Source organism: Mercenaria mercenaria, chromosome 4 (genome assembly GCF_021730395.1).
Source record: "Mercenaria mercenaria strain notata chromosome 4, MADL_Memer_1, whole genome shotgun sequence".
Lineage (NCBI taxonomy): Eukaryota > Metazoa > Mollusca > Bivalvia > Venerida > Veneridae > Mercenaria > Mercenaria mercenaria.
In genome coordinates this window covers 97,905,598-97,917,709 of record NC_069364.1, presented here as the reverse complement: position 1 = coordinate 97,917,709, position 12,112 = coordinate 97,905,598, and the positions used below count along the sequence as shown (strand labels likewise).

Here is a 12,112-nt window from a genome sequence, read left to right as displayed (position 1 = left end):
ATTCAGGTACATTATGTAATATTTAGATTTAAACTTATAAATTTGCTAAACGCTATCAAGAATGGGAACAATATTAAGTGTTTGAAAATCGAAATTGTTAAGGGAAAAATTACAAAATGCTATTCACAAGTTGTAGGAAGATACTGAGTGACATTTGAAGGACACTTTAGAGTTGCTGAAAATGTTATGCAATAGACTTTATAAAGAAACTTTAGAAACAAAGAATGCAACCAAGCACATTGCCCTTAAGGACCTTTTTGTGATAGCAAGTATTTTTTAAATTGATCCTTTCGAAGCATAACAACACAACCAAGCAGTATAACAGCTGACTTGATTTGACTGTGGCTGTTCGTTAGATGTAGTGAACTGTGAAATTGATCTCACACCCCTAAAACTATATTCAATAATTGTAAGTTAAAATCTAAATCTAAAATAAGATGAAATGTCTGAAAATATGAACTGCACACAATTTTTAGTAGCATTGTTACAAAGAATCATATTCTGTCCGTCTTAAGTCAGATCACTTTTTCACTCTAATGTTACATAATCTTGAAATGCTACCTGGCATGTTTGGTGGTTAACTGTTATGAATAATATGTTGCTTTATAACACACTATTTATAAAAAAGAAAGCATCTGAGAAAAAGAAGATCATAGACTCTTTAAAAATCTTTTGCTTTTATTAGTTTTGGTTTAGCAGAAACAGAAATTGAGTCAGCCAACCAAACAAATTCCCTGGATTCCGTATCGGAACTATTCAATTCTCTACCGACAAGTGCTAAGTTCTCCGTATTATACAGATTCAAGTCTACTGACCTTTTTTAAATTGTCACAGAGAACAAGGGCTTCATCAAGATATCTGATTTTGACCCTATGATTCGTCCTATCGTGCTAGGATTGGGTTTGAATATGTTCGCATAATGTTACTACTTCTAAAGTTCAAAGAAATACTTTTTTATAAAGTAGAATAACTGCAGGAATCAGCTGTATCATCATAAAATTAATGACGCATAGATGGATATTATTATATGTTTTATTGAAATTCCATCTACAATTATAGTTAGATGGATGGTGCTATATATATTTCAGACACTTTCTGAAATAACAGAAGGAAACCTTCTTAAAACTTTCTGCTAACAGTTCAATAGATCCGTATGTGACAATTTGGGTTTCATTTCTTTATATATATATTTAACAAGCAGTAGTAGCGGTAACGTGTTTTAAAGTACATAGTGTATGTTACGAAAAAAAATCACACTATCTGACAAGTAAAGAAGCATATTGTATTATAGTATAAAATAAGTAATATTAATTATGTTTCTGGAATTTATTTTCTAAATAATTCATGCAATGCAACATGGTTGATGAAATGTTACGTTTTTATTGTTCCTTCGAAAACGAGTTAACTCTATGTCTGCGAACAGTATAGACAACATAAAAATTGTTATTGCATTGATAACAATTAATAATATCTTTTTTTCCAGTTTAAGTGGTCTCAGAAATTTATTCTTTGTTTTTGACACTGGTTCATTTTCTGCAAATAAGCTGAGCACAGCCAGATAAAAATAGAAAAGATACCATAAAAGTAGCAAAATGAGATATTAAAGGATCACCGAGAGACTTTAAGAGCAGATCAAAACTGTTTGGTACTTTCAAATTGATTTGAAACATAGAAAGTGTTATCTTTTAACAAAATATTGTCATTCTGTAACATTCTCATTAATATTCATGAATATGCAATTTACGTTAATTAACATATAATGCTGTAGTTTAAATGTCTTAGCTCCGTTCTGACACAATTGTTATTGTCTTATCAACATAACTGACCAAGATATGACTGATTATCATCTCCATGATTTTCTTTTTCTGGTTGTAAATCATCTGGAAAGCTAATGTTTAATGTCAAGACACTCCTCTTGTTGTTAAAATACTGTCGAGTCGAGGTAAACTTATAAATGGTGAAACAAAATATCGCGATGAATTTAAAGAACAAAATAATGCATTCAGTGTGTAGATGGCTTAGATGACTCTGCTCATGATGTATAACTACGTAAAATATGATAAACGATGTCTGGCCAAATTAAAACTTACTGTAAGAGATATTGATTTCATATTTTGTCAAAACGATATATGTTGGTCCGATCACTAATAAAGTGTAAGACAATTTGATGTTTTTCTCCTAAATCCTACAAAAACATACGGAGGGAGTGGAATTTGTCTAGCAACTTTCTAAGTCGTGTCCTTAAAAGTTAGACTCTTGGTGCTTTGACTTCAGACAAGTTGTTGAGTACATAGATATAATTACACTTTAGACTGACCATAATTCTATGTTTCACTTAACAATTTTATAAATCTGTACACTGATGAAGACTATTGGATAGTCGAAACATCGGTATGATCATAAAATTATTGAAACCTGGCCCGTCATGTCCGTGTGTTCCACGTACATTATTGATTTTATATTTATATAATCTGGTGTTTTCCAAGTGATAGGGCACTTCTCTGCGGGAAGTGACTTTATGTACATGGTGTTGGCTAATTTGTTGAATGTAGTATGAGGTTGGCATGCCGTAAATGCATTTAATACCCCAGTTTCCTTATTTTGGTTATTGCCCGTTCTGTGCTCCTATTATCAACTTGTTCTCTGTCCGTCTTGTATTTTGTGTTGCGTATGAGCGTATGTTGTGTTATTTTTAGTGGTTCTTTCCTCTTTCTCCTTATGCCCCATCCCCCATATCGGCCCCTCCCATCCATCCTTTCTTCTCTTGCGGGCGTGCGTGCGTTTGTGTTTGTGAGTGTGTGTGTGTGTTTTTTTTTTTTTTTGTACGTTAGTTTCTGCGCTGATTTTGTTTACGCTGTAGGGTAACTGTGATTAAGGAACGTATCATTCCCATTTGAATATTCATCCTTAATCCACTTTTCACTTAAATCAGTCCCCCTTTCCTATCCCCTAATCCTTCCTCTCCGCTTTCCAATATTTTGCATAAAATTTAAATGTTCTTGGATATTTGAAGCAACTCTTCTTTAATATTTTCCGTTATATATTAATTTCCTGTTGACCTTTTTTGCAATGCAATGCAAATGCGGGGCTCTGTGGCTGTGTTTGTGGTGCTCTGTGTTTCCGGGAATTCTACCTTAACCTTTCATCTTTTGCAATACTATGCATTTACAAAGACTGTTATTAGAATTTACATTTTTTTCTCCGATATTGACAAACTATATTTTTACTGACAAACCTATTATATTATTTTGACGTATGTTTTGATAGCAAATGCAACAAAATATTGTCTTTTACTGTTTACGGTTTATTTAAAAAGTAGTCTTGATAAACGAATGGTCTTAACAAGTTTTCTTGTCCGAATGATAATAATATAACTGCAAAAGTTGTTCCAAACTTGTTTATTCAGAAATAAACAAAAAAGATTTTAAGGAAAACATGGTGTAATAGGCCTCCATTTCACCAAAAGCGTACATACAACTTGATAATTAAATCTTTGAAAATGCCAAACGTTAGAAATAAGGTGCATATTGACAAGTTATATAGTGACAGAAGTTCTCAAAAATTTCCTTTACATTATCTCCCCTGCTAATTTTGGTTTTTCATGAGTTATCTCCCCTGAAAACTAGAAAAGAAAGGATTTTCTCCTTTTTACTACGGGGAATTTTAGATTTCTTTTTGGTATTTGTAAAAGAATTATGTAATGCAGCTTTCTACTGCAAAATTTTCTCGAAACTCGGGTTCAGATTATCATAATAAAAGGAATTATATATTTCCCATAGGCATCAATGTTAATTTCAATACCGATTATCTCCCCCAAAAATGATAAAATTTGAAAAATCTCTCGGTGAAAAAAGAAAAAAAATTGAATGTCTTTAGAGTGACCAGATTTCATTTAAATATTACCACCCAGTTACAAAATATGAAATATGGCTATTACACCATGTTATCCTTAATTGTTTTACTTCAGATAATTTGCGATAAATTATACAAAGGTGCAAGGTATAAATATAATTAGAGAGATTACACTATGATGTGAACTTCTTAATTCCACCGGGACTGAGTTATTTTGATGCGTGTTCTGATCAGGTTCGTCGGTCACTTAAGAGAATGGGCCTTGTTGCTCTATAGTCTTCAATGCATCGAGTACAATAAATTTTACTACTTAATGATGACATGGTATATTAATTTACAACAACACGTTTGTGTTTTACATGCCATACCTCCTGTTGCCATTGCGTGTGTTAGGGTTTGACCTGACGGGAATACATTTTACATTCTCTGTCCTCTGACAGAGGAAAATCTATTGATTTTTAAAATATACACAAGTTTTGTATTTAGGACTGTGCAATGGTTTTAGTTTTGTTTTAGGGCACTTACTGAAATTTGCCGCAGTTCTACGGTAAAAACAAGGAATAACATTTCAATGAAATAAAATTAACTTACTATACTTTTAAACATTTAAGTCATTTTTTAGCATTGATCTTTACAGACGAACGACATTTTCAATTAATTTCATAACATTTTCATTTACTTAGTTGTTTGATATAAATTAATTCAATATCTTGTGCTCGTAATGTTATTTCATTGGATTAACCTATCTGTAAGATATTCGTAGTTGTAATTTTGAACAGGTTTTGATTTCATTTTATACATTACTATTTACCCCCACAGAATGCCTTACGATACCTACTTTGGAGGTGTTAATGCGTTTTCAAAGGAACAGTTTACTCTTGTTAACGGCTTTCCGAATTTGTACTTTGGCTGGGGATATGAAGATGACGATGTCTATCATAGGTATAACTTTGTCTTTTTTTCTCTTATATATTTGACATTGTCAGATTTTAAGTGCTAAACAGACACATCTTCTCATCGTAATAACGTTTTTGTTATATTTCGTACAAAAATTTACAGACTTTTAATGAGATATTGTAGCCAGTTACAAAATTGTCTGGTTTTAATTACCTTTAATCTAACAAATACTTTACTTGGACCCCTTGATAAGATAGAGTTATAAATGTATAACAGAAGATCACGCCTATATTTATGATGTGGATTGATGAACACTGATTTCGTTTGTTAAATATTTCTTCTCAAACAAAGTTTCAATTATTGGTACGCACTAGAAGTAAAGTAACCAGGACTGCAAAGTCAAAAGATAATTTTAATACAAACTAAATTGTGTTGGTCAGGAAAAGGAAGTATTTGTTAGTAAAAGAAAAACACAAATCATGTAAATGTTTCAAGCATTTTGCTGAAACATAATACTAGTATATACCTAATATGAATGTATATATTTTGTAATATGTTATCCGCTCCATTGATCTGAGATCACTTAAAAAAAGAAACAAATTTGCAACGTTTTAATACAAAGATGGTTAATAACATTTTTTTCTTTATCTATTATAGGAATTTTGAATTTCAAAGGAAAGTGCTCTTCCATGAACCATTAGTTAAAAGCTCTGACTCAATATGTGGGTTAAATTCCTTCCTTGGGGTGTTAGTCATCCAGCTGGCTTACAACATGTAGGTGTTATTACCTATGTGCTCAACCCTGATGAAGTAACGCCAGGAGAAACAATTTAAGTTCCATCAAATATCAAAAGCTAGAAAGTCGCCATATATTAATTATGTATGTGTGGCTATAAACCCAACAAGAACATTAATCTCTTTGAAAATTGTCGTTGTTTGCTGCGTGTTTCGAAATATTATGTTGGAGTACGTATAATTCCTAATTGATAACCTCATCTATATGAACCGACGCAGCATATCCATTCTTTTCCTTATCTAGATCGTAAGTGAACAACGGTACTATGATAGTGCCATTATTGCAATTCACTGCGGAAAATGGTTCCGTATACGGGAGTGTTCGCATTCCGTACACTCCTAATATACGGAAACATTTTTCCCGTTTATGGAACATTCCATATACGGGAATCCCGTATTCTTTAATTGGACATTCATGTTTTTCTCACATGGATCCGTTCATTCATACTTAGCATAAATACATTTCAACAGTTTATGTCAGTATTCAAAGTTAGGGATTGTCATGATCCAAAAGTATGTTTAAGGCGTAGGTTTTGATCATACTTTCAGGAAAGATACCTTTTATATGAAATTCGTATATCAGACATATACGGGACCATATACTCCCGTATATGCACATATTTTTCGCAGTGATTGGTATTCCTTAAGTGAAGACTCAATTTCAGATTTCAGCAGGCCCAGCAAAGGTTTGAACACTATATTTCTGACACAATTAATGTGTTGTAATAGCTTTGAATATCACCTATCCGGTGACTTATACATTTTTAGTCACAATCTGGGCGTTACTTGTTTCCAACCGTTGGTGCCGTCAAAATTTTCAATGAGTTTATCTGGCAGTTGAAAGGTTTTCAAACATCCGAACTACTGATTACTTTCATTTCAATAAAAGCTTGAAAGTTATTTAACATTTTTGTTAAGCGTTTGTCTCAAGATGTATTATTCGGTAGAATAAATCAAATAATACAGACATGCTTAAGTTATATAGGGTGTTGTCAACTTTAGACAAATAAAACCCATTCGGCGCAAGCTTGTGTGACACGGGATATTTTCAACCATAAAAGTAAGAGGTGTTATTATTCTACTGAGGTTGACAAAATGCAATATCACGCTCGCAGGTCTTAGTAGTAATATGATATAAATTGTTGAGACGTTTCATGCACTGTTTATATTTTTAAAACTTTACAAGAATACTTAATTACCTTAATAAACGCCTCTTTTAGAAAATGTGCAGTACCCCTCAGGTATTTTGGATAGTATACAATATGCCAATAAAAGAATGCAGATGGACTTTTGTTAGCTGTTATTCATTTTTTTTTCAGGGTTTTAAACGCTAATTTATCAGTGCAGAGACTATCATATGACGTTGGGCGATACAGACATCTAGGACATCGACATTCAATTCTAGGGAATGGAATGTAATTTCTTAACTCATCAGTTCAACTTGGCTTACATCTATTATGCGATCTTAAGTTTTGATGTCTCCCATATGTAGTGTGGAAGACATATTGATTTAGCAATGTTCGTCTGCCTGTCAGCTCTTCTTTCCAATCTTATGCATTTCAAAGCGTAACCGAAATGAAAAAGGAGAAAATTTATATCCCAACTGCCTCTGCTAGGATTCGAACAGGGATCGCAGAGGTGGAAGGCCAATGCTGTAACCACTGAGCGGAAAAGAAGTCGACTTACTGACGCAGTTGTCAGAGATTGGTTTTAAACGTGAGGCTATACGTACGCGACCGAAACACCATACAAACAAGATAACATTTGTTGGGTAGAGGACAGTAGGTGAATTACATTCTTTCCGTACTGTTATTAAGATAATTTCTATCGCCCGTTAGATAATTTATAGCAGAGGAAAAATCCAATAAAGGTCAGCTCGTAAGAACGTGTCTGTCTGTTTGTCTTACTGTCACACAGTTTGTCCAAACAACTGCTCCGACACCACTGCGAGGTTTTTCGAAACCTTTGCAGAACTAGTTATTATCCGGCAAAATTGTAACTTTCGTAAGACTGTGGATCAAATTTTATGATCTTTAGGCCACTGGTCTCTCAATATTTCAATCACACCTCAAAGTAGTGTGATTAGTGCCAAGACCATTTTTTCCAGCAGGGTTATGGCGTAAGACTCGTCAAATGTTTTGATGTTCCGGCTACTTCCGTGGGCAGCTGCTCCAATTCTACAAAGAAGAAGAACTTCACAAAAGTGATCATTGCCGAACTTAGCTGTGGATATCTTCAGAATGTTTCAGTTTATTGTTTGTGTTTGTTACTTTTGATTTGCCAAATTATATGATGTTCCATCTTCTCTTTTACAACAGTGCAGATTTCTAAAACAAACTTCCGTTCAGGGACTGAACTGTTAACTGAAGGCTTTCTCACATGAACACTCTTACTTCCAAAGCAAGTTTGAACCCACACTGAGGAGGGACACGTTATTCGTGGTCAGCGAAGTTAACGTCTTTGCCATGGAGGCCTTTTTTCAAAAAATTATTTTTCATGGAGCGTTTCTCCTCAAGATGCATATTACCAAATTGTTCACAACATGTGTATGAGAATTTCCTGAGAACTTATTATATTTAGGAAGTTTTTAGTTTGCCTTTTAGCTCATTATCTGACGGCTTGTAGTTACTTCTGTGACATTGTAGAGATCAATAAACCGTTTTCGAAAATGTTTTCACTCATTTGTTTTAAACTCGTATCTCCATACCTATACTGAAAGGAAAAAGAAACGCATAGGTTTTAATTTTGCAATTTTTTTAACTACCAATAACAAAACAAATTGAAATTGGCTCGTAAATTAATATTGTGTACAAAAATTTTAACAGCATCTCGAACTCACTGAACCGTCACAAATTCGCAAGTGATTTGCTGATTAGCACGTTTCACCCTTTGCTCATGCAATTCTGGAGCCGCGGATTTAAAACAGTAAAAAATCATATTGGACAGATCCTTTACGTCGTTTCGTTCAATTCCATAAAAACTGTTTGGATACGTAACGCTGTGAAATGCTTCGGATACCCGAAAGAGAGAAGACGTGCAGTTGACTTGTTAATGCAAGGTTTCTCACAGTCACGGACGCTTGGCAGCTTGGTGTTGCCTAGTCAACCGTCAGCCGACTTCGGCAACGTTTACTGACGACGGGGCACGTCCACTAAGAGGTCTGTCCACTAAACACCCCGTACTTTTCATACGCTGCCGAAGTCGGCTGAAGGTAAACTGGGCAACATCAAGCTGCCTAGCGGCCCGTGACTGAGAAACCTTGCTTCAAACTGCACGTCCTCTGTCTCTTACGGGCTGGTGTGGCATTTCACGACGTTATGTTTCCAAACAAATGTTCATGGAATAAACAAAATGACGTAAAGGATCTGTCCGATATGATTTTTCACTGTGTAAAGTCCGCGGCTCACGAATTGCACGAGCAAAGGGTTAAAAGTGCTAATCAGCAAAACGCGTGCGAAAATGTGACGCTTCAGTGAGTTCGACATGTTGTTACAATTTGTGTATACGACATAAGTCTAAGGGCAAATTTTATTTTTTTTTTGTTTTTGGTAGTTAAAAAATTACGCAAAATTAATATATATGCGTTTCTTTTTCCGTTCAGTATATATAGGAATTTAAGGTTAAAATGCAAATGGCAAATTTGTATCTTATTTGGAAAACAGCACCTTTTTGTAGTTTTCATGGTTTGATTTTTAGTAAGTGAGTTGAATTTTACGGCAAATAGAAACAAAAAAGACATACAGCGCCTAATGTAAATTGAAAATCATCTCTTAAATCAGTTCTGTTGAGCAATTACTAGTATGTAGAGATGTAGAGGGAATAAATATCAAAATGGCAAAAGATATGCATTAGATAGATTAGACGAGATGGTATAAAGTTTGGAGCTATAACAGTTACTTTGGTCATACAGACAACGTTTTTACATTTTCTTAACTCCAGATTTTAACTTAACAAAAAAGCTGCAAGTCCGTCTCAAATTAAATGTACATGGTGGTTTGTCGCACAGTTCGTACTTTTCCCCTATTGAATCTTGTAACATATTATAAGAAAATATTAAACAAAGTATTTGTTTAGTAATCAGCTTTGACTTCTTTTTATTCTATTATTGCGTTAGAAGACATCTTTTTCATCGACTTAACATTAACCCTCCTGTCAAGAATAACTTAAATACCGTGTAAAATTAATGCCCGATATGAGAAAGCCACATTTGAATGCGAAATTAAATAAATCTTTGTTCAAGATGGCTCTAGTGGTTACACGCTTGACTGTATATCCACAGGTCTCTGTCCAGACGATGGAAATTTTTGAGGTGCTCTGTTCCTAACCTCCTGCATTTCTTTAGAATACAGAGGCTCAAAAGTGATACATTTGCTAGAATTTTGTAAAAGTGTCATACAAATATTTAAAGCTCTTTTTAGACACAGTAATTGCGTTACTGTGTCAATACAGTTTTTTGCTTGTTTGTAAATTACAGGTATATTACTGTATATTTGTGACTTTACAGAACGATCTTTTGTCTTTTTGTGATTTTGTTCTGATAAGCTAATAAGTAACATATTGATAGGACAATAACAAAATAGGAAATGACGGGTTAGCTATTTTAGTGTGGATATATTCCTAGACACAATCTTTGTAACGTCGGAAGCTAATAGTAATCAGACCAAGACAGTCATGCATGCTTAAGTGTGTAAAGAGTAAGGAGCACACACTTTATTGACTCTGTCTCTAGACAGAACTGGGTTGGAGCCCTAACTCGAAATATATTTAAACATATGAGGAATGTACTGACGATATAGATCAAGACACTTTTCAAGAAGCCAGATAACACGACAAGACAAGTATTAAGGCCTAAAAGAGTACAGAAATACAAATATTACTATGTTGAACATGTTTTCAATGTTTTTAATTTGAGTGGTGTATTTACTTTGAAATTCCTAAAAATCTTAAAATCTTAGCGATACACTACCTAGCCAAAGATGTAGACTATATGGGTCGTTTTCTGAAGTTTCATGCATTCTAAAAATACTATATGTATTGCCTTTAACCCATGTTTATGATGAATGTTTGGGTATTGTTATTAAGAATTGTTAAATCCGAGCTGACTTAATAACATTTTCATAATTCTATATAAACGGTTTATCTTTACATCTTTTAAAGCAAAATTGCCATTATTGATAACATTTCATGCATTTGAAATTAAAGACAGTTGAGAACAATTGTCAATTTAAAGGTAATGAAAGATGTTTATTGTGCTTTGTTGGTTACTGGTCTAATACAGTACAGTACAAATAAGGGTATTTAACATCCTTTTAGAATCGTATTATGATTTCGACATTATTTTTTTTCATTTCAGTTTAAAACTTTACAACACGAAACAGCAAAGGTATCTGTCAGATGGATTGAACAACTTGAAATATAAAAGAATCAGTTATAACTTAAGACCTTTGTGTACTTGGATTTCGATTGGACTATATAATCATACAGGTCAGGTCATGCAAGAAGTATCAAACGGTGAATGAAGTCAGACTTGAGATTCTTGGGAAAATACATTGTTCATTATATTTTGATTAATACATTTTATTGGTAGCATCCCTTAAAACAATGTTGGTTATGTGGGCTAGAATCAAAACCCTTTATTGAAAGAATAATGTATAAGTTTTGGAAATGCAGCTTTTGAACACGAAATGTGAAAAATATGCATTCTTTGCCACTGACTTCTTTTCGTGTTATAAAAGATAAATTTATAACATATTTTTTCTTTTTGATACATAAACCTTCTTACAGCATTCAACTTTTAAACACGCTATATTGATGAAATTTTAATTTAGAACAATATATGGTCTTTCCCACCGTGTTCACTGTTAATCCTCGGATTCTCTTCTTAAGGTAGACCGTCCGTAACAGAAACCTTCCTTATCTATCGCCATTGACAATATATAAATTTGATTTGCCTCCGTATTTCAGTACCCTCCTTGACCGCATTGTTAAGTTGTAGGATAAATGATTTCACATGTTTTCATGTTGAGCACTGAAAGAGACATGACTTAAAATCTTTTTCGAACTTTATAACATTAGTTTGATATATCTCATAACAGTCATTATCAGTCATTATCTTAACAAACAGATAATCCCAAAAAGAGCCCAAGGATGAAGATTCCAGAAGATATGAATATGAAATTTGATTATTGGACTCTCGGTGAACGTCGTTTATACTGTAATATGTGTATATAGACATAATAGTCTTTATTATATAATTTATGTAAGAAGCTATAAGAAGCATTTTTAAATAGAACTTTTACTTTTTATTTTCTGTTACTTTTATTTAGATCAAAGAACTTATTTCTAAAACATAATCATCACAAACAATGAAGACCTGAAAGAACTTTATTCACTTCCACAACAGCAGTCGTTAAGAGCCGTGTGGCGGCTGTAAAAAAAAATCTATTCGTGCTCGGACCCAGTCTTGTTATATTTTCTAGTCCTTTGGCATCATGGAGAACACTCATTTATACTGTAACAGTTATAATATTCAAAAAGCTGTTGCAAAGTAAAGATGTCAAGTTGAGTC

General features: G+C 33.4%; 1 protein-coding gene across 1 annotated transcript; it reads left to right on the top strand.

Moving 5' to 3' along the window:
- The first annotated feature begins 4,672 nt into the window (after positions 1-4,672).
- Positions 4,673-11,515, top strand: LOC123553621 (beta-1,4-galactosyltransferase 5-like). The gene is made up of 3 exons (XM_045343298.2): positions 4,673-4,794; positions 6,864-6,959; positions 10,898-11,515. The coding sequence occupies exons 1-3, from the start codon at positions 4,673-4,675 to the stop codon at positions 11,061-11,063; spliced, it is 384 nt and encodes a 127-aa protein (XP_045199233.2). The 3' UTR covers positions 11,064-11,515.
- The last annotated feature ends 597 nt before the right edge of the window (positions 11,516-12,112 follow it).